This window comes from Somniosus microcephalus, unplaced genomic scaffold, assembly GCF_052327205.1.
Source record: "Somniosus microcephalus isolate GS21.2 unplaced genomic scaffold, FLI_Smic_1.0 unresolved_chr2, whole genome shotgun sequence".
In the NCBI taxonomy this organism is placed as follows: Eukaryota; Metazoa; Chordata; class Chondrichthyes; order Squaliformes; family Somniosidae; genus Somniosus; species Somniosus microcephalus.
In genome coordinates this window covers 78,650,702-78,674,337 of record NW_028225180.1, presented here as the reverse complement: position 1 = coordinate 78,674,337, position 23,636 = coordinate 78,650,702, and the positions used below count along the sequence as shown (strand labels likewise).

General features: G+C 53.8%; 1 protein-coding gene across 1 annotated transcript in view; it reads right to left on the bottom strand.

Moving 5' to 3' along the window:
- Positions 1-3,307: 3,307 nt before the first annotated feature.
- The window catches only part of vps51 (VPS51 subunit of GARP complex), a 22,844-nt gene continuing 2,515 nt past the window's right edge, over positions 3,308-23,636 (bottom strand). Inside the window, 10 exon segments of the mRNA XM_085975701.1 lie at positions 3,308-4,581; positions 5,676-5,763; positions 7,636-7,757; positions 10,125-10,343; positions 13,743-13,955; positions 16,377-17,154; positions 19,421-19,551; positions 19,553-19,641; positions 21,466-21,612; positions 22,331-22,460. Of these exon segments, the coding sequence (XP_085831827.1) occupies positions 4,321-4,581; positions 5,676-5,763; positions 7,636-7,757; positions 10,125-10,343; positions 13,743-13,955; positions 16,377-17,154; positions 19,421-19,551; positions 19,553-19,641; positions 21,466-21,612; positions 22,331-22,460 (2,178 nt within the window). The 3' untranslated portion in view covers positions 3,308-4,320.

The following is a 23,636-nucleotide window of genomic DNA, read 5'->3' as shown; positions in this document are numbered from 1 at the left end:
GCACAAATGTATCATGTCATTCAATCAGAGCGGGAGCCGCCCCCCGCAAAAAATATATCACCCACTGACCCCAAAATATATCACCCACTGCCCCCCACAAAAAATATATCACCCACTGCCCCCCACAAAAAATATATCACCCACTGCCCCAAATATATCACCCACTGACCCCAAAATATATCACCCACTGACCCCAAAATATATCACCCACTGCCCCCCACAAAAAATATCACCCACTGCCCCAAATATATCACCCACTGCCCCTAAAATATATCACCCACTGCCCCCCACAAAAAATATATCACCCACTGCCCCAAATATATCACCCACTGCCCCCAAAATATATCACCCACTGCCCCCCACAAAAAATATATCACCCACTGCCCCAAATATATCACCCACTGACCCCAAAATATATCACCCACTGCCCCCCACAAAAAATATATCACCCACTGCCCCAAATATATCACCCACTGACCCCCACAAAAAATATATCACCCACTGCCCCAAATATATCACCCACTGACCCCAAAATATATCACCCACTGACCCCAAAATATATCACCCACTGCCCCCAAATATATCACCCACTGACCCCGAAATATATCACCCACTGAACCCCAAATATATCACCCACTGCCCCCCAAATATATCACCCACTGCCCCAAAAAATATATCACCCACTGCCCCCCCAAATATATCACCCACTGCCCCAAATATATCACCCACTGACCTCAAATATATCACCCACTGCCCCCAAATATATCACCCACTGACCCCCAAATATATCACCCACTGCCCCCTCAAATATATCACCCACTGACCCCCCCATTATATCACTCACTGACCCAAATATATCACCCACTGACCTCAAATATATCACCCACTGCCCCCAAATATATCACCCACTGACCCCCAAATATATCACCCACTGCCCCCTCAAATATATCACCCACTACCCCCCAACAAATATATCACCCACTGACCCCCAAATATATCACCCACTGACCCCCCCATTATATCACTCACTGACCCAAATATATCACCCACTGACCCCAAATATATCACCCACTGCCCCCAAATATATCACCCACTGACCCGCAAATATATCATCCACTGCCCCCACAAAAAATATATCACCCACTGCCCCCCAAATATATCACCCACTGACCCCCAAATATATCACCCTCCCCCCAAATATATCACCCACTGCCCCCCCAAATATATCACCCACTGCCCCCCCAAATATATCACCCACTGCCCCCCCAAATATATCACCCACTGCCCCCCCAAATATATCACCCACTGACCCCCAAATATATCACCCACTGACCCCCAAATATATCACCCACTGACACCCAAATATATCACCACTGTCCCCAAATATATCACACACTGCCCCCAAATATCTCACCCACTGCCCCTCAAATATATCACCCACTGACCCCCAAATATATCACCCACTGACCCGCAAATATATCACCCACTGCCCCCCAAATATATCACCCACTGACCCCCAAATATATCACCCACTGCCCCCCAAATATATCACCCACTGACCCAAATATACAGAAAAGCAGAGTGGGTTCCCATTCTTGAAAGTGCTTCAGAATGTCAGGACTCCCATTTGAATAACGTAACCACTACAGGTGGGTTGTGATTTGTTGTTCTGTGATTTGTTGTTCTGTGAATTTCCACAGCAAAGATGTCCAAACATTTGCCAGGGTATAGCAACTCACAATGGCGATAACATCCCACTGAGCAGGAGTGTGATTAACAAGTCACTTACTGCCACAAACCCCCGACGGTAATGCCCTACAGTGCGACACTCCACAACCCAAGAAGGTTGACTATTTATTTATTGATGTTTTTCCCCCCACCTTCTACCACCTGATGTGAACAATACAGACAGCGACAGGGAACAAGGCAGTGGGTAGGCATCGAAAACAGCTCAGCCCCGTGACAGCTGCAGCTGCCAGCAAAACACCTGGGCGGGACTATGGTCCCCTGTCGATCGAATGTTTGAGGCTCTCCTGTCGCCTGGCACCATCGTCATGGACACAGCAGAGAATCATAGAAATTTACGGCACAGAAGGAGGCCGCCATTCGGCCGATCGTGTCTAGAGGTTCCTATTTCTGTGCAGGAGCGTGTGATTTTATGATCGGTCCTGAGGCAGACTCCATTGGGTAGCTCCTCTTTGGCAGTGACCTCACAGCCTTGTGGCCCAGGTCAACGCCTCGTGGTGTAGAGATAGCAATGATTTGACAACTGCTACTAATTTATTAAATAACCCTTCTCTCTAATTTCTTCCTTTCTAATTTTACCCTCCTGCTCTCCCCTCTGAGCTGGTCACTAACTTCTCCCCAAACTCTTATCTCATGCAGCTGTCGATCCAGACCATGTGCCCCCCCCACCCTCGTTGCTCTATGTGGTGCTGGGCCTCCACCGTTAGCCTGGGAAGTGGAGCCGTGGCTCAGTGGGTAGCACCCTTTCCTTGGAGTCAGAAGGTTGTGGGTTCAAGTCCCACTCCAGAGACTTAGTCACAAAAATCCAGGCTGACACTCCCAGTGCCAGTCCTGAGGGAGCGCCGCACTGTCGAAGGGGCAGTACTGAGGGAGCGCCACACTGTCAGAGGGGCAGTACTGAGGGAGCGCCGCACTGTCAGAGGGGCAGTACTGAGGGAGCGCAGCACTGTCGGAGGGGCAGTACTGAGGGAGCGCCGCACTGTCGGAGGGGCAGTACTGAGGGAGCGCCGCACTGTCGGAGGGGCGGTACTGAGGGAGCGCCGCACTGTCGGAGGGACAGTACTGAGGGAGCGCCGCACTGTCGGAGGGGCAGTACTGAGGGAGTGCCACACTGTCAGAGGGGCGGTACTGAGGGAGCGCCACACTGTCGGAGGGGCCGTCTTTCGGATGAGACGTTAAACCGAGGCCCCGTCTGCCCTCTCAGGTGGACGTAAAAGATCCCACAGCCACTATTGGAAGAAGAGCAGGGGGAGCTCTCCCCGGTGTCCTGGGGCCAATATTTATCCCTCAATCAACATCACTAAAAACAGAATATCTGGTCATTATCACATTGCAGTGTTTCCTACATTACAACAGTGACTACACTTCAAAAGTACTTCATTGGCTGTTAAGCGCTTTGGGACGTCTGGTGGTCGTGAAAGGCACTGGAGAAACACAAGTCTTTATTTCTTTTCACTTGAACCTCAAAAGTGACCCGATTTACCCCCACCCCACCCCCAAAGCAGGTTAGATCGCGGATCTTTGTTCAGGTCAGCAAAATAAAGAACCACAATAAACACAGTTTGGAAGGGGTAGGTTTTATTTTGAATGAATCATTGAACTGTGACTTAATGCTGCTTTCTTTTCCGATATATATATATATAAATTTAACATGCACAAGCAAAATTATATTTACAAGGTGCTGGAGTCAGAATATGTTACAGCAGAGCCCTCGGCACGCGTTCAAATTGTGCACACAAAGCTCCCGAGAGCACGGAGGGCAAAGCCGGGGACTGGACAGTTTGCCACTGGAGATGCACAAGAGACGAGATGGGACGGGCACGGCGAGGAGGCTGATTACTGGCTTGGGAAGGAAAGCAAGGTACCGGCTGATAGAAATATCGGTTCTCAAGATTCCCCCCCCACCCCACCCCCCCTTACAGGCACAAACCATTGATTCCTGGGATGAGAGGGCTGTCCTCTGAGGAGAGATTGAGCCGATACTCTCTGGAGTTTAGAAGAATGAGAGGTGATCTCATTGAAACCTATACAATTCTTACAGGGCTTGACAGGGTAGATGCTGAGAGGATGTTTCCCCCCCTGGCTGGGGAGTCTAGAACCAGGGGTCACAGTCTCAGAATAAGGGGTCGGCCATTTCGGACTGAGATGAGGAGGAATCTCTTCACTCAGAGGGTGGTGAATCTTTGGAATTCTCTACCCCAGAGGGCTGTGGAGGCTCAGTCGTTGAGTATATTCAAGGCTGAGATAGGTGGATTTTTGGACTCTCGGGGAATCAAGGGATTTGGGGATCGGGCGGGAAAGTGGAGTTGTGGTGGAAGATCAGCCGTGATCTTATTGAATGGCGGAGCGGGGCCGAATGGCCTCCTCCTGCTCCTAATTCCTATCTGCTGAGGGGGCGCGGGGGGAGTAAAGTGGTTGAATGGACCAAAGCCGTGCCCAAATTTTGGTGCAGCCCTAAACGCCCTCACCTCTGCCCCAAACATACCGCTTCAGACTAATACCCGCAGCGACTGACTTAAGCACTTCAATCACTCCATGTGCCAGGAATGTGCGACACCCCCCCCCCTCCTCCGGTTAACCTCTCTCACATATGACCTCAATGACGCTCTGCTCCATGGTGACGGGGTCCAGGCAGCGGTGAGCGGTGCTGCCGACGATCTCGTCCAGCAGGAAGTGGACCAGGTTCTCGTCGGAGACGAAGCGCCAGAGGTAGAGCTGCAGGTACTGGCAGTCCACCTGGATCTGCTGCAGCCCGTAGCGGCCGAACGACCGGAGCCGCACGCACTCCAGGAACGTCTTCAGGCTGATCTTAATGATTCCCGTCAGGACCGAGACCTGCGGAAAGAGAGAAACGGGCATCAGTTAGGATCTGCCGCTGGGTTTGTACCAACAACGACTCCCATTTATATAGCAGCTTTAACACAGTAAAACCTCCCAAGGTGCTTCACAGGAGCGATTATCAGACAGAGTTTGACACCGAGCCACATAAGGAGATATTAGGACAGGTGACCAAAAGCTTGGTCAAAGAGGTCGGTTTTAAGGAGGGTCTTAAAGGAGGAGAGAGAGGCGGAGAGGTTTAGGGAGGGAATTCCAGAGCTTAGGGCCCAGGCAGCTGAAGGCACGGCCGCCAATGGTGGAGCGATTAAAATCAGGGGATGCTCAAGAGGCCAGAATTGGAGGAGTGCAGAGATCTCGGAGTGTTGTGGGGCTGGAGGAGGTTACCGAGATAGGGAGAGGGCGAGGCCATGGAGGGATTTGAAAATAAGGATGAGAAGTGTGAGAGAGGGACTAGAGGAGCTTCTCCAGAGAATGGCCGGACTTGGGATTCACAAAGTTAGATGTGGTGAAGGAAAAAGGAAGAGAGGAGACGGTACAAATGCCAGGGTGAGGTCTGGGAGATCTCGGTCGTGGCTGTGGAGGGGCTTGAAGACCGAGACTAACACACTGCGGGGTACAGAATGTCAGTTGAGGTCGCTGGGGTGATGGGAAGGTTGGGTGGGCTTTGTGTGGGCTGGGATACGGGCTGAAGCGCTCTGGATGAGTTGGAGTTGACGGGCTGGAGGGGGAATTGGAGGGAGCAGAGCATTGCAGAAACCGAGCCTCGAGGCGTCGAAGGCCGTGCTGAGGGTTTCGGCGGCAGCGAGAGCGAGCAAGGGACAACGTGCCAGAGGCAGGAGGAGCTCGATGGAGGTGGATGCGGTGCTCGGCTCAGGGTCACCAAGGCTGAGCAACCGCAGGCTCGGACAGAGCGAGCGGCCGGGGGGGGGGGGGGGGGGGGGGGGGGTTCCGCGTTCGGACTTCTGGACATCGCGGCGCCGAGCGGCAAAACAGAGAAGGGGCAGACGAAGGGATAACAACACGCACACGAAGGTGGTATGTTTGAATGGAGGAGCACTGCCGCACTGATGGCCGCCGTGGGGCCTGCTCACCTTATTGAACTCAACGGGGCTGAAGATGTCGATCCTCTCGGAGAACAGCTTCTGAATGTTACTCAGGAGGTTGGTGTCCATGGGAGCACTGCAGCGGCAAAGGGTTAATACAAAACTAAATGGTTTGCAACGAGCTAGCCACAAAAGACAAAATACAAAGCGAGGAGTTAATTTACTAAATTGGGATCGCTCTTTCAAAGAGCCGGCACAGGCACGACGGGCCGAATGGCCTCCTTCTGTGCTGTGAGCTTCTATGAAACGGGGCAGCTTGGGGAAGATCCCAAGTCATTACCGTCACACCTCTGTGCCGGGTGGGGTCAGTCAGTATCACAGGTTCCGTGCATTTCTATAGCGCCTTTCACGACCACTGGATGTCTCAAAGCGCTTTACAGCCAATTAAGTGCTTTGAGTGTAGTAATGTTGTGCTAGTAGAGTGGAACCGCCAGTATCAGACACAACACAGGGGATCCCCCTCCGCCCCCCACCCACTACTGGATTAGTGGGCATTGGTGCAGGAGGAGGCCGTTCAGCCCCCCGAGCCTGTTCTGCCGTTCAATCAGCTCATGGCTGATCTGTACCTCAACGCCATTTACAACTGGGGCAGTTGACGGCCTTCAAGGTTTGGCAGGGGATCGTATTGACAGACAATACAAATAACAGAGGTGTTGTGCACTTGGCACAGCCTGTGCCCCGTTACAGTCTGCCTGTCGCACACACCCCATCGCCTGCTCCAGTCCGCCCGTCACATACACATTGCCTGCTCCAGTCCGCCTGTCACACACACCCCATCGCCTGCTCCAGTCCGCCTGTCACACACACCCCATCGCCTGCTCCAGTCCGCCTGTCACACACACCCCATCGCCTGCTCCAGTCCGCCTGTCACACACACCCCATCGCCTGCCCCAGTCTGCCTGTCACACACACCCCATCGCCTGCTCCAGTCCGCCTGTCACACACACCCCATCGCCTGCTCCAGTCCGCCTGTCACACACACCCCATCGCCTGCTCCAGTCCGCCTGTCACACACACCCCATCACCTGTTCCAGTCCGCCTGTCACACACACCCCATCGCCTGTTCCAGTCCACCTGTCACACACACCCCATCGCCTGCTCCAGTCCGCCTGTCACACACACACACACACCCCATCGCCTGCTCCAGTCCGCCTGTCACACACACCCCATCGCCTGTTCCAGTCCGCCTGTCACACACACCCCATCGCCTGTTCCAGTCCGCCTGTCACACACACCCCATCGCCTGTTCGTCCGCCTGTCACACACACACACACCCCATCGCCTGTTCCAGTCCGCCTGTCACACACACCCCATCGCCTGCTCCAGTCCGCCTGTCACACACACCCCATCGCCTGTTCCAGTCCACCTGTCACACACACCCCATTGCCTGCTCCATTCCGCCTGTCACACACACACCCATCACCTGCTCCAGTCCGCCTGTCACACACACACACCATCGCCTGCTCCAGTCCGCCTGTCACACACACCCCATCGCCTGCTCCAGTCCGCCTGTCACACACACCCCATCGCCTGCTCCAGTCCGCCTGTCACACACACCCCATCGCCTGCTCCAGTCCACCTGTCACACACACCCCATCGCCTGCTCCAGTCCGCTTGGAACACCCCAACCCCGGTTAAAATGAACAGGCGGACAACCAGGCGGGCTGCGAGATTGCCTGCCCTCCCTGGCGTGCAGGTTACCCGATCGCGGGGGGGGGGGGGGGGGGTGCTATTCGGCTAGCACAGGAGACAAAATACAAGCAAGGAGCGAAGCTGTGCGATGGGGTGAAGTCTTGGACAAGGGTTTGACCCGAGTAAATTCTGGGGAGGGTGACAGGAGGCAGCTGATGGGAGTTTGTTTCCACGATGATATCGGTAACCTCTCTCTTCCCACCCCCCCCATCCCCACCCAACCACCCCCGCAGCACTGACAGCCTCTCACAGTTACCTAGGGGTGTAGCTTGGGGCGTAGCGTGCCTGCTGACGCGAGCTGCTGTACACAGAGAAGGTCCTCTTGCTCGAGTCGCTGCTGTGCGCCTTCCTCACACCTTCTTCGTACAGCAGGCCAACCTACGCAGAGCAGAGGCAAAGGAGCATCAACACAGGCTGTGCTTTGGGCCGGACACGTCATTTCCCCACCTCCCCTCGAATCTATAAACATCCAGTACCGTCCATACGGCCCCTTACCTGGAGAGATTGTTCAAACCCCTCTCAGGTCCTATTTGCCGTTCCTTCCCTGTAGTTGCCTTTACCTCTCCCCAAAGGCACAGCCTCCTGGTACCTCACTCAAGTACCCACAATTCACACACAATCCCTGACAATCGAGTGCTTTCAGGCACATCTAGCGTGGCGTGAAGGAGCATCAGAGCAGAGCTCAATTCTTTCTTGACCTGAAGTCTGCATGTCTTCAACTGGAGGCCACTGGGCAGTGATCAGGAGCAGGAACCCTGGCTGATTCTCCCCTCTCCCTAACCCAGGGGGGTCACTGGGCAGTGATCAGGAGCAGGAACCCTGGCTGATTCTCCCCTCTCACTAGCCCAGGGGTTACTGGGCAGTGATCAGGAGCAGGAACCCTGGCTGATTCTCCTCTCTCCCTAACCCAGGGGTCACTGGACAGTGATCAGGAGCAGGAACCCTGGCTGATTCTCCCCTCTCCCTAACCCAGGGGTCACTGGGCAGTGATCAGGAGCAGGAACCCTGGCTGATTCTCCCCTCTCCCTAACCCAGGGGGTCACTGGGCAGTGATCAGGAGCAGGAACCCTGGCTGATTCTCCCCTCTCACTAACCCAGGGGTTACTGGGCAGTGATCAGGAGCAGGAACCCTGGCTGATTCTCCTCTCTCTCTAACCCAGGGGTCACTGGACAGTGATCAGGAGCAGGAACCCTGGCTGATTCTCTCCTCTCTCTAACCCAGGGGGTCACTGGGCAGTGATCAGGAGCAGGAATCCTGGCTGATTCTCCCCTCTCCCTAACCCAGGGGTCACTGGGCAGTGAACAGGAGCAGGAACCCTGGCTGATTCTCCTCTCTCCCTAACCCAAGGGTCACTGGGCAGTGAACAGGAGCAGGAACCTTGGCTGATTCTCCCCTCTCTCTAACCCAAGGGTCACTGGGCAGTGATCAGGAGCAGGAACCCAGGCTGATTCTCCCCTCCCTGGCTGGGGGAATAGGTATCAAATGCCTCATCCCTACCACTGCCCCAGCTCAAATGAGCTAATTCAGCACTGATAGGGGATCAAAACGGGGACCTATGCATTTAAGGGGAAGCTAGATAAACACATGAGGGAGAAAGGAATAGAAGGATATGCTGATAGGGTGAGATGAAGAGGGGTGGGAAGAGGCTGGTGTGGAGCATAAAGGCCGGCATGAACCAGTTGGGCTGAATGGCCTGTTTCTGCACCGTACATGCTGTGTGATTCCATGTCCTGGCCCTTAAAGCTCGGCCAAGCCATTAGGAAAGCCTTTCACCCAAACTCTTTCGAAGAAATTGTTGCCGATATTCTTCCTCCCTCTCCTGAAGACTTGCTGGGGTGCAGCTCCACGGGGGTCAGTCACTTTCTGATGGCCGATGCACCTCTGTCAGCCCAGACAGAAAGGGTTGGCCGGGCTATTCGACCACAAGAGTCTGAGCCCAATCGTATCTTCACCGGTTAACTGCGTGCGGACACCTTCCAGCCGCAGTCACCGACAGCCAATTAGGAGCACAGAAACTCTGCACAGGAACAGGAGGAGGCCATTCAGCCCCTCCAGCCTGTTCCACCATTCAATGAGATCATGGCTGATCTGCCACCGAACTCCATCTCCTCGCCTTTGCCCCATATCCCTTAATACCTTTGGTTAACCAAAATCTATCAATCTCAGATTTAACATTAACAATTGACCCAGCATCAATTGCCGTTTGCGGAAGAGAGTTCCAAACTTCTACCGCCCTTTGTGTGTAGAAGTGTTTCCTAACTTCACTCCTGAAAGGTCTGGCTCTAATATTTAGACTCTGCCCCCTAGTCCTAGAATCCCCAACCAGCGGAAATAGTTTCTCTCTCTCTACCCTATCTGTTCCCCTTAATATCTTGAAAACTTTGATCAAATCAAACCTTAATCTAAATTCCATGGAATACAACCCTAGTTGGTGCAATTTCTCCTCAGAATTTAACCCTTGGAGTCCAGGTATCATTCTAATTGTCGTTAATTAAAAAGGAGCTACGGTCAATCAGAGTTCAATTGCTGGCATAATTCTTGTAATTTCAAGGCTCCAGGTCAGAAGCACCTGGCATTCAGTGACTGGTTTTCTTTCCGCAAGGAACTGTGAGACACAAGACACCCGATCTAGAAACTTACTTCACAATAGTTTGCATTTACTTCCCCCCTAACCCCTGGCGTCAGTTCCTTCTTCCTCAGTTCATCGATCATCCCAGAAGTTGTTGTGATGTATGCTTCCTCACCTGCACGTCAATGGAGGTTATGTCCTCCACCACCCTCTTCATCACAGCGCGCACGTTGCGCGGCTCAATGGTATTAATCCAGTCCCGCGTCTCCACGCTCTTCCGCAGCATCTGAGACACATTGAGGCCCTGCACCTTCACGTAGTGATTCAGCAGCTTCTGGGCAGCCTCCCGGGCATCAGCGCACAGCACGGTTACCAACGTCACTGGGGAATGGTCCTGGGGAACAAGGGGGAGGGGGAAGCATAAAACAACGGACTCCAATCAGCATTGTACAGACTATACCAGGCACTTGGTGTATTCTATGTATTCATTATGAACTTGGTGATCATCAAGGTGAGGGACGGAATGCACCCAGTGTCAGCATCAAACACTCCCAGGGCAGGTACAGCACGGGTTAGATACAGAGTAAAGCTCCCTCTACACTGTCCCATCAAACACTCCCAGGACAGGTACAGCACGGGTTAGATACAGAGTAAAGCTCCCTCTACACTGTCCCATCAAACACTCCCAGGGCAGGGACAGCACGGGTTAGATACAGAGTAAAGCTCCCTCTACGCTGTCCTATCAAACACTCCCAGGGCAGGTACAGCACGGGTTAGATACAGAGTAAAGCTCCCTCTACACTGTCCCATCAAACACTCCCAGGGCAGGTACAGCACAGGGTTAGATACAGAGTAAAGCTCCCTCTACACTGTCCCATCAAACACTCCCAGGGCAGGTACAGCACGGGTTAGATACAGAGTAAAGCTCCCTCTACACTGTCCCATCAAACACTCCCAGGGCAGGTACAGCACAGGGTTAGATACAGAGTAAAGCTCCCTCTACACTGTCCCATCAAACACTCCCAGGGCAGGTACAGCACGGGTTAGATACAGAGTAAAGCTCCCTCTACACTGTCCCATCAAACACTCCCAGGGCAGGTACAGCACAGGGTTAGATACAGAGTAAAGCTCCCTCTACACTGTCCCATCAAACACTCCCAGGGCAGGGACAGCACAGGTTAGATACAGAGTAAAGCTCCCTCTACACTGTCCCATCAAACACTCCCAGGGCAGGTACAGCATGGGTTAGATACAGAGTAAAGCTCCCTCTACACTGTCCCATCAAACACTCCCAGGGCAGGTACAGCATGGGTTAGATACAGAGTAAAGCTCCCTCTACACTGTCCCATCAAACACTCCCAGGGCAGGTACAGCACGGGTTAGATACAGAGTAAAGCTCCCTCTACACTGTCCCATCAAACACTCCCAGGGCAGGTACAGCACGGGTTAGATACAGAGTAAAGCTCCCTCTACACTGTCCCATCAAACACTCCCAGGGCAGGTACAGCACAGGGTTAGATACAGAGTAAAGCTCCCTCTACACTGTCCCATCAAACACTCCCAGGGCAGGTACAGCATGGGTTAGATACAGAGTAAAGCTCCCTCTACACTGTCCCATCAAACACTCCCAGGGCAGGTACAGCATGGGTTAGATACAGAGTAAAGCTCCCTCTACACTGTCCCATCAAACACTCCCAGGGCAGGTACAGCACGGGTTAGATACAGAGTAAAGCTCCCTCTACACTGTCCCATCAAACACTCCCAGGGCAGGTAGAGCACGGGTTAGATACAGAGTAAAGCTCCCTCTACACTGTCCCATCAAACACTCCCAGGGCAGGTACAGCACGGGTTAGATACAGAGTAAAGCTCCCTCTACACTGTCCCATCAAACATTCCCAGGGCAGGTACAGCACAGGTTAGATACAGAGTAAAGCTCCCTCTACACTGTCCCATCAAACACTCCCAGGGCAGGTACAGCACGGGATAGATACAGAGTAAAGCTCCCTCTACACTGTCCCATCAAACACTCCCAGGGCAGGGACAGCACGGGTTAGATACAGAGTAAAGCTCCCTCTACACTGTACCAACAATGTGCTGAAGCACCACTGATATTTTTCCATTACCTATAAAAGTGCTGCATCACTGTGAAATACACTGCACTGTATTGCATTCAGTGTTACGACCTCTCCAGGTTTCAATTCGTATTCTTTTCTGACGAAGGGTCATCGACCTGAAACGTCAACTCTGTTTCTCTCTCCACAGATGCTGCCTGACCTGCTGAGTATTCCTAGCATTTACTGTTTGTATTTCAATTTGTAATCATCGACTTCTTGAAATAAACATTTTCTATCAAACTACATTCATTAAAACAAACGGACACAATAGAGTGAGGCTTGTTTATTCCACATGTAAAGGGTGAAATGTCAATTCTGTCTCATTGAGAAAAGGCAGCAGATTTAACCGATCACCCCTCTGCCATTGGGCTCGGGCTGGAGTACGGTGTCCCAGGACACCAATGTTCCCTCTTATTATTGTTTTTCAGTGCGCGGGCCCTTCAATTGGCTGGTCTTCCAAGCGCAACCCTTGAACGACACAAGGTTTCGCCTCTTTCCCTGTTACCCACAGCCCGTTCCACTCTGTATGAAGAAGGGACTCCTGCTGTCGGCACCAAACTGGCCTTTTTATTAGGATATGTCCCATTGTGCCAAAATGTCACTCTGGATTAACTAGAGCAGGGGAGTTCTCCCCGGCGTCCTGGGCCAACATGTATCCCTCAACATCACTGGTCGTTATCTCACTGCTGTTTGTGGGAACTTGCTGTGCGCAAATTGGCTGCCGCGTTTCCTACATTACAACACTTCAAAAGTACTTCATTGGCTATAAAGCGCATTGAGATGACCTGAGGTCATGAAAGACGCAAGGAAGGCAAATGGTATGTTGGCCTTCATTACAAGAGGACTTGAGTACAGTAAAGAAGTCTTACTCCAATTATATAGGGCCTTGGTGAGATCACATCTGGAGTACTGTGTACAATTTTGGTCTCCTTACCTAAGGAAGGATACACTTGCCATAGAGGGAGTGCAACGAAGGTTCACGAGATTGATTCCTGGGATGGCGGGACTGTCGTATGATAAGAGATTGAGTAAACTAGGCCTGTATTCTCTTGAATTCAGAAGAATGAGAGGGGATCTCATTGAAGCATACAAAATTATTACAGGGCTTGATAGGGTGGATGCTGGGAGAATGTCTCCCCTGGCTGGAGAGTCTAGGACCAGGGGCCACAGCCTCAGGATAAAGGGTAGGCCATTCAGGACTGAGATGAGAAGAAATTTCTTCACTCAGAGGGTGGTGAATCTTTGGAATTCTCTACCCCAGAGGGCTGTGGAGGCTCAGTCATTGGGTATATTCAAAACAGAAGTCGATAGATTTCTGACTAGTAAGGGCATCAAGGGATATGGCGATAGGGCCGGTGAATGGAGTTCAGGCAGAAGATCAGCCATGATCTCATTGAATGGCGGAGCAGGCTCGAGGGGCCGAATGGCCGACTCCTGCTCCTATTTCTTATGTTCTGAAGTCTTAACTTTCTTTCTTTTAACCCACGTCGATGGTGCATTTGCCCATTCAGCTGATTAGGAGGCCCCTTGGCTACAACACTTCACTTTTCCATTCCTACATCCAACACTGACAAAATGGCCCCCCCACGCGCACGTTGAAAGCCACGCGGCAGACGCACTTGGACTGCCGTGCACGGTTTGCGATTGGCCCTGTTGTTGGGGGCTGAAGGGTTACTCACCTGCCCCAGGAACTGCTCGTCCGTCAGGGTCAGGATGTAGCTGATGGTGGACGTCTCGTAGTCCAGGCAGAGCCGGGACAGCAGCAGGAGCAGCCCTGGGGGCGTGGCGCCTTTCTCGCCTGCCGTCTCGCAGAACTGGCGCGCCGTGTGGCAGATGTACTTGATGAAGTTGACGATCAGCCCCTCGCGGACACCCTGGCTGCAGAACGCCCCCTGTAGAGGGACACAGAGCAGGGACCGTCAACAGAAACTAACGCCACGCCCGCTCCTACCCTAAACGGTGCCGCTGCTTGTTGGAGAGTGGCTCCACGGGTTCCCGCTCCCTCGTCAAAGCGCCTGTCCTCCGTGCGACAGCTATTTGACCAAGGTGGCGGGCGATCCATCTTCACCCGCCAGCCACACAGAGTTCAGGTGTCAGCCATGGCTCAGTGGGCAGCACTCTCACCGCCGAGTCAGAAGTTCGTGGGTTCAAGTCCCACACCAGAGACTGGAGCCCCTAGACCTGGCCGACACTCCCAGTGCCAGTACTGGGGGCGCGCCGCACTGTCGGAGGGGCGGTACTGAGGGAGCGCCGCACTGTCGGAGGGGCAGTACTGAGGGAGCGCCGCACTGTCGGAGGGGCGGTACTGAGGGAGCGCCGCACTGTTGGAGGGGCAGTGCTGAGGGAGCGCCGCACTGTCGGAGGGGCAGTACTGAGGGAGTGCTGCACTGTCGGAGGGGCAGTACTGAGGGAGCGCCGCACTGTCGGAGGGGCAGTACTGAGGGAGCGCCGCACTGTCGGAGGGGCGGTACTGAGGGAGCGCCGCACTGTCGGAGGGGCAGTACTGAGGGAGCGCCGCACTGTCGGAGGGGCGGTACTGAGGGCGCGCTGCACTGTCGGAGGGGCGGTACTGAGGGAGCGCCGCACTGTCGGAGGGGCAGTACTGAGGGAGTGCTGCACTGTCGGAGGGGCAGTACTGAGGGAGCCCCGCACTGTCGGAGGGGCAGTACTGAGGGAGCGTCGCACTGTCGGAGGGGCAGTACTGAGGGAGCGCCGCACTGTCGGAGGGGCAGTACTGAGGGAGCGCCGCACTGTCGGAGGGGCGGTACTGAGGGCGCGCTGCACTGTCGGAGGGGCGGTACTGAGGGAGCGCCGCACTGTCGGAGGGGCGGTACTGAGGGAGCGCCGCACTGTCGGAGGGGCGGTACTGAGGGAGCGCCACACTGTCGGAGGGGCGGTACTGAGGGAGCGCCGCAATGTCGGAGGGGCGGGTACTGAGGGAGCGTTGCACTGTTGGAGGGGTAGTGCTGAGGGAGCGCCACACTGTTGGAGGGGCAGTACTGAGGGAGTGCTACACTGTCGGAGGGGCGGTACTGAGGGAGCGTTGCACTGTCGGAGGGGCAGTACTGAGGGAGTGCTGCACTGTCGGAGGGGCAGTACTGAGGGAGCCCCGCACTGTCGGAGGGGCAGTACTGAGGGAGCGTCGCACTGTCGGAGAGGCACTACTGAGGGAGCGTCGCACTGTCGGAGGGGCAGTACTGAGGGAGCGTTGCACTGTCGGAGGTGCCATCTTGCGGATGAGACATTAAACCGAGGCCCTGTCTGCTCTCAGGTGGATGTAAAAGATCCCATGGCATTATTTCAAAGAAGAGTAGGAGATTTCTTCCCGGTGTCCTGGGCCAACATTTATACCTCAACCAACATCACTAAAACAGATGATCTGGTCATTGTCACATTGCTGTATGTGGGAGCTTGCTGTGCGCAAATTGGCTGCCGTGTTTCCTACATTACAGCAATGAATGCACTTTAAAAATACTTAATTGGCTGTAAAGCGCGTTGGGACATCCTGAGGTTGTGAAAGGGGCTGGAGAAACGCAGGTCTTGCTTTTTCAGCAGGAGTCACTGGACAGCGATTGGGAACCCTGGCCGACGTGCTCCTCCCGAACCCAGAGGTGCCGAGTTATCTGTAGCACCTCCACACCGCCGTCCCGGCGGAGTTCGGCGGCGTACTGGTTATGTTACTGGACCCGGGGGGGGGTCTGCACTAATAATCCAGAGAAGCTGAGCTCAAATCCCAATATGAGAATTTGAATTCAGTAAAAAAAAAAAAAAATCTGGAAATAAATAGCTGGTCATAGTAAAAGTGACCCTGAAGCTGTCGGATTGTTGTAAAAACCCAACTGGTTCACTAATGTCCTGTAGGGAAGAAAACCTGTCGTCCTTACCCAGTCTGGGCCTATATGTGACTCGAGCCCCGACACCGAAGTGGTTGACTATTAAATGCCCTCTGAAGCAGCCTAGCAAGCCACTCAGTTGTGTAGCCGCCAATGTTTCCCCCAGAATTTTTTTTTAGGGGGGGGGGGGGCTGCGCGGCCCACTCACAGTTCCGCGCGTGCGCGAACTTTAACACTGCAAAAGCCGGGTCCCAGGCTGCGCGAGACCGGCAGAGAGCTGCCCGGCCGCGCAGTTTATAGGGGTCGTTGGTGGCCACATTCACAGCGCAAGCGGGGATGGGCAATAAATGCTGGCCTTGCCATGAAAAGGGATCAAGAATAAAACCAATGGGCTAATTCGGCACCGTCCCGGGGAATCGCGGTCCCTGCGGTTCAGTGCGACGGCGCAGAACCAGATGTGGCAAGAGCGTGCGAGGTCACCTTGAAGTAGGGCTTGTTGGAGAAGGTGATGTCCTTGGCGGTGAACAGGTGGACGTAGGCCAGGACCGACTTGATCTGGTTGAGGATGGAGGCGGAGATGGTGCCCAGCAGCTCGGCCAGGTTGGCGCTGTCCTTGCCCAGCAGCCGGGGGGCGGCCAGCGACTGGCGCACGTCGGTCAGGCAGTCGGTGTAGAAGCTCTGCAGGGCCTGCAGGTACTGGCGGATCCGCTCCTCCGCGGCCCGCACCACAATCTCGGTGCCCTCGGCGGCGATGTTGGAGGAGGGGAGGAGCTTGACGACAGCCTGCAGCCGCCGGTGGAAGCGATCCAGCCCGCGCACCAGCAGCGAGTTGTCACCGACACCCCTCTCCGCCCGGATGCGCCGCTCCACCAGGGCGAAGTAGCGCCCCATCAGCCGGTCGACGAACGACACCAGCTTGGCGCTGGCCATCTGCGCCACGTCCTTGCTGCCCAGCTCGTCGGCCGCAGGGCGGTTGATGAACAGGTCCTGGTACGATGCGATCACCAGGCACGTGTTGCCGATGAAGCCGTTGCAGCCCTTGTCGGTGAACTCCAGGATGTCGGAGAGAGGGGCGGGGGCTCCCAGCTCCGGCCCGGTCCCCGGCTGCCCCAGCTCGTACTCCAGCGCCGTCAGGTCCTCGACCAGCCTGGACTGGGCGTGCGCCAGGAATTCGTCGCACAGCTCTTCCGCCGGCTCTTCCAAATGCAGCAAGAGCTCCACGCACTCGGCCAGCTCCTTGGCGCTTGAATTCGCGTCCCTGCACCAAACAGCCCAAAGCGTAAGTCACTTGTGTTTTCAACTTGCGATAAATTCCCACCCACCTCCTTCCTGCTCTAATCGGGGGGGGGGGGGGGGGGGGGGGGGGGAGAAAGATTTGGCCCCGTGGGCAAGGGAAAGGGAGAGGGATGCGGCAGGGGGCAGAGGCAGCTGAACGGATGGTCTCAATCGTAGTGACCTAAGAAAACTACTAGGCACTTGGTCTGAGTATTAAACAAGGCTTTAGTCAACTGTTTTTCAACATGGAGATCTAGTTGTGTCCTTCACTAGTTCCTGTTAAAAAATGTCCTGAGCAAGCTGGGCCCATGCCCGAGTATTTATACTCTCCCTGGACAGCGCCACCAGCAGGCCGCCCAGTCATAAGTCATTCCCACATGAATGACAAGATTCATGTCAAGCTCCTCGCACTTGGGAGGATGGGCCGAGTGGCCTCCTTCTGTGCTGTAATATTCTATGGTAAGCTTGAGGGGATGGCTATCAATATGGGTATGAGATGCCTCAGAGGGTGGTGAATCTTTGGAATTCTCTGCCCCAGAGGGCTGTGGATGCTCAGTCGTTGAGTATATTCAGGGCTGAGATCGCTAGGTTTTTTTGGACTCTAGGGGAATCGAGGGATATGGGGATAGGGATGGAAAGTGGAGTTGAGGGCGAAGATCAGCCCTGATCTTATTGAATGGTGGAGCAGGTTCGAGGGGGCCGCAAGGCCAACTCCTGCTCCTAATTCTTATGTGAATTTATAAGGCGAGAGAGGCTAAAGGAGGACAGGAGGGCAGTGAACGCAGAGGGCAAGCGTGGCCGAGATGGAGAATGAAATCACCGAGGATGAGAAGTCGCTCAGTGCAAAGGCTGAGCGAAGAAAGGAGGGAGGATATCTTCGGGAGAAACTTGGGGGCACTAGACCACAAGGACTTTCAAGGAGAGGCGAGAGGGGTGGAACAAGGCGAGGTGCTGGAAGGAGAAGCAGCTACCAGGAGCTCGGGAACAGATGTTGGTGGGATTTGGTGATACGGGTCACACCATCACCATGGCGGTTTGGGCAGGGCAGGTGGTTGAAAGTATAGCCTGGTGGGGAGACTTCAGTAAGGGGCAAGGTGTGACGTTTCAGTCAAAGCCAGGATGCCAATGCAATCATTCACAAAGTCATGGATGACAAGGGTCTTGTTCGTAAGTGAACGGGCATTCTGGAGGGAAACTGTTGGTCCGCTGGCAGAGTGCAAGGGGGGCAGTGGTGGGTGGGGTGCGTGGGGCGGGAAGGAGGTTGGCAAGATTAGCGCCCAGCTGGGCAGAAGGGTTAGCGAGAGAAGAGGCTGAGGCAGTTGTGGTTGCTGCTTGTAAAGAGGGGGCGATGGATGCCTCGATAGGCCCTGTGGCGAACGCCAAGGGAGGCACGGAGGGTGGCTGCGGGCTTATCCAAGGCGGGTTTGAAGCCAGGGATGCCAGCAAAGGGAGAGGGTAGCAAGGCGGGGGAGTAGTGGCTCAAAACTGGGGGGGAGGGCAAAGAACCCGAGGAATGAAAGGTGGGATGACTGGGCGACAGGAAGGGGAGGAGAGACCGGCCCGGGAGATTAGAATGGGCTCGGGTGCGGCGCGGCAGCCAAAAGGCGCCCGTGAATGGACACGGAGGGAGATCGGGTTACAAAGGGATGGCAGCGATTAGAAAGGACACGTCCAGGCTGTGAACAGGGGGAACAGGCAGGAGGTGACGCGAGTCCGGCTGCATCACTACCTGGTATGGCAACTGCACCACTACCTGGTATGGCAACTGCACCGCCACAGACCGCAAGGCTCTACAGATGGTGGTGAAAGCTGCACAACATACTATAGGAATTAAACTACCTGCTGTGCAGGATATCTACCCCGAGAGGTGCCGGGGGAAGGCCCTGAGAATCATTAAAGACGCGAGCCACCCCAGCCACAACCTCTTCGCCCTGCTCCCGTCCGGTAAGAGATACCGAAGCACACGGTCTCGTACCAGCAGGTTTCGAAACAGCTTCTGCCCCCAGGCCATAAGACTCATGAACGTATAATTTATTATTATTTATTACTGTTGTTTCATTTATTATTACTGTATTTCTATTAGTATTTTTATCATTGCTATGCCATATTTATTCCAATGTTGGGAGGACTCGTAAAAATCAACATTTCATTGTGCAGTACACACGTTGCTGGCATATATGACAAATAAAATTGAATTGAATTGAGTCCGACAGTGAAGTACGAGGCCCCTGTGGTGAGGGCAGTGATACCTGAACTTCTCCCGAAGTTTCTGTGCGAGGCCAGACATGATTTTCTGGCAGTCGTCCTGAATGCCCTGGAAGGAAGGCATGTGCTGGTACTGATGCAGCACCGAGCGCGCTTTGCTGTAATATCGCACTGCCCTGCCCGTACGCCTCCAGCTCGATGCACTTATTCAGCCGGGCGGGAAGCTCAAACAGGAACTGGAGCTTCCTCAGCAACGTATGCACACCTGAAACAGCAAAGTACAGTCGGTGAGAACGCAGGAGTGGGAGCTAATAGTTAATAAAGCACATGGGATCCTGACCTTTATAACAGAGGTATCAAGTACAAAAGCCAGGACGTTATGCTACACCTATATAAAATACTACTTCAACCCCAGCTGGAGTCTTGTGTCCAATTCTGGGCCCACACTTTAGGATGGACGTGAAGGCTTTGGAGAGGGTGCAGAGGAGATTAACTAGAATGGTTCCAGGGATTGCAGTTACATGTAGAGGCTGGAGAAGCTGGGGTTGTTCTCCCTGGAGCAGAGAAGGTTAAGAGGAGATTTGATAGAGGCGTTCAAAATCATGAAGGGTTTAGATCGAGTAAATTAAGAGAAGCTGTTCCCATTGGCTGAAGGCTCGGTAACCAGAGGGCACAGATTTAAGGTGATTGGCAAAAGAACCAGAGGCGACATGAGGAAAAACATTTTTACGCAGCGAGTGGTGAGGATTTGGAACGCGCTGCCTGATAGGGCGGTGGACACAGATTCAATAGCAGCCTTCAAAAGGGAATTGGATAAATACTGGAGGGAGAAATAATTGCAGGGATATGGGGAAAGAGCGGGGGAGTGGGACTAACTGGATTGCTCTTCGAAGAGCCGGCGCAGACTCGATGGGCCGAATGGCCTCCTTCTGTGCTGGACCAGTCTCTGATTCTAATTGAGATGCCCAGAGATCCCAGCGGGAGCCACACTGAAAGGAATTGGTGCGATAGGATGGCAGATATGCACTCCCTTCGAACTGGGAGTGCGAGGTCCCTGAACTTAGCCTAGTGTAACCTGCGCACGGATCAGGGTACGGTCGTGTCGTGGTTCTGGTACTGGCCTCGCAACCCAGAGGTTGAGAGTTCAAAACCCACCACGTCAACTGAATTGAATAAAACTCGTCCTTCAGGGGACTGGCACCAAACAAACACAAAAAAAACATAAAAACCCAACTGGTTCACTGGCTTCTCCGTGGTTAATGCCCTCTGGTGATGCCTGGCCACTAACAAGAGCTAATGAATGCAGCCTTGTGAATGCCACGCAGAAGATAAAAAGATTGAAACACACACAGACACAGACAAAATGGAGTGAAGCTTGCACATGCACACACTGTAACTGACACGCAGTGGAATTAAAATACACAGTGAAAAGGGGGGTGACAGGGCCCAGGGTCAGCATTACGACACGCCAATTGGATGTTACATAAGAAATAGGAGCAGGAGTCGGCCATACGGGCCCCTCGAGCCTGCTCCGCCATTCAATAAGATCATGGCTGATCTTCTACCTCATCTCCACTTTCCCCGCCCGATCCCCATATTCCTTGGTAACCCTACAGTTAAAAATCTACCGATCTCAGTATTGACTATACTCAGCGACTAAGCATCCACAGCCCTCTGGGGCAGAGAATTCCAAAGATTCACCACCCTCTGAGTGAAGAAATTCCTCCTCATCTCAGTCCTGAATGGCCGACCCCTTATCCTGAGACTGTGGCCCCTGGTTCTAGACACTCCAGCCAGGGGGAAACAGCCTCTCAGCATCTACCCTGTCAATCCCCCCTCAGAATCTTATATGTTTCAATGAGATCACCTCTCATTCTTCTAAACTTCAGAGAGTATCGGCTCAATCTCTCCTCATAGGACAACCTCTAATCCCAGGGATCAGTCTGAGTGAATCTTCGTTGCACCGCCTCTAAGGCAAGTATGTCCTTCCTACGATAACCACAGAATCAGGAGTCGTGCTGCGGCAAAGGGCTGACAGGTTAAATGGCGCCCTCGAATAAACAAGAGCCACTCAGCCGTAACTGCGCACCTGAGAGTTTGGTGATCTGCTGGTGCTGGTCCTGCAGGGTGTTACTGATCCGAGCGCTGAATTCGGTGATGGCGGCCATGTTGGTCGCCAGGCAATCCATTTCATCCTCCATCTTCTTGAAGTCATTCTTCATCTTTCTGATGGTGTCTGAAGAGACAAGAGTGAAGAGTTTGGTCGCAATCGATGGGCCAACAGGGATACTGCAGCTGGGCACAGCAACTCCGAGCGAGTGCATGGGTGAACGCCACAGAATGCTACAGCCTAGGAGGCCATTCCGCCCATCGTCCCGTGCCGGCTCTCAAAGAGCTATTCCCTTAGTCCCTTTCCCCCGTGTGTCCCGTCGCCCTGTGCTAGCGCTGAGAAAGAGCTCGCCCCTTATCCCATTCCCCTCCCCTTTCCCCCTTCAGCCCATCACGCCTGTGCTAGCTCTCTGAAAGTCACTCACTTAGTCCCATTCTCCTTCCCTTTCCCAAACCCTTTTAATTTTTTCTTTTTCAAATATTAATCCACTTCACTTTTAAAAGCTATTCTGCTTCCAACACTGTTTCTGGTTGGCTATTCCATGCCCTACCAGTCCTCTAACCTCTGCTCTTTTGGTAGTAATCTTAAATCGATGTCCTCTAGTTTCCCCCCCCCCCCCAGTTTATGGCATTAAAGCCCCTCATAATACTCGGAGGTCAGGCTTGGGGTTGTCAGCCAGTCACCCCACAGCCAAAGAGCCAGCTGATGCTCACAGTCTACACTGATAAGTGAAGGAAGGCCAGTCAACCGAGAACCAGAGGATGCCTGTGACAAACCGCGAGTCAGCTCCGTCAGGGGAGATGGGGGGGCTCCCTGATCGTTAGTCCCTCGGAGATTACCCTACCTGTGGCCGAGATAAACTTGTTGTAGTTTTCATAGACCAGCGTCTGCATGTCACTGTCGAGCGCCCGGATGTGCTTCACCATCTCAGTCTCGCTGTCCATCAGTTCCGCCAGCGTGCATTCTTTCCTTAACTGTTACACGAGAAAGGGGCAGCAAGTTCATTAGTTACCCACAGTGGTCTCGTCTCCCCTCTCCTCCCGAGAGCAGCGGCTCTTACTGGGGTACGGGGTCCCACCCGCAGCTAGCTGCACCTCAAGTGGCCGTTCTTCATGTATTCGCCCGCAGACCACCTCACAACCAAGCCTGATCCGGTCCTTGCCCGACACTTTCCACCAGGAAGCAGATTAACCGAGGTAACCCCTGGTTGATTCACCCCGACACCACCCACCCACCGTTCTAACCCAGGCATCCGCCATGGTTCAATGCTTACCGCCGCTCAGCTAAGATCTGGCAACTCAGCACAGGCTGTGACTGAAACTGGTGCCCTCCTGATCTGCATGGCTCAAGGCCACACCGGCCGCGGCACCTAACCACAGGAACGTTAGAACGCATAGCGGGTTCGTTTAACACCAACCAGCTCAAGATGAAAAGGATTTCATCAGGTTTCCTCTCCTTCAGCCTCAAAGGATTTACTGCTCCAACCCCGTGTTGTCCGGAAGTCAGACTGTGAACCAGACGCAAGCTCCACCGAGAGAGCCGTCACTCTGTTCCTCAGATACCCCTCTCTCTGCACACCATGTCTTTTTGCCCTGTTCACTCTCCGTGTCCCAGCCCTCGTCCTCTCCAGTGTTTCGGCCCACTCTCTAGTGGGCTGTCAACCTCTCGCTACAAGTTTTTCTCCCCCTTACCTCTCCCCCCAGTGTTTTATCCCATTCCCTCTCTCCGTGTTTTATCCCATTCCCTCTTTCTCCCCCAGTGTTTTATCCCATTCCCTCTCTCCCCAGTGTTTTATCCCTTTCCATCTCGCTCCGTGTTTTATCCCATTCCCTCTCTCTCTCCCCCAGTGTTTTATCCCTTTCTCTCTCTTCCCCCAGTGTTTTATCCCTCTCTCTCTCTCCCCAGTGTTTTATCCCATTCCCTCTCTCCCCAGTGTTTTTATCCCTTTCCATCTCGCTCCGTGTTTTATCCCATTCCCTCTCTCTCCCCAGTGTTTTATCCCTTTCTCTCTCCCCCAGTGTTTTATCCCTTTCCCTCTCTCCCCCCCCCCCAGTGTTTTATCCCTCTCTCTCTCTCCCCCAGTGTTTTATCCTTTCCCTCTCTCCCCCCCAGTGTTTTATCCCCCTCTCTCTCTCCCCCCCAGTGTTTTA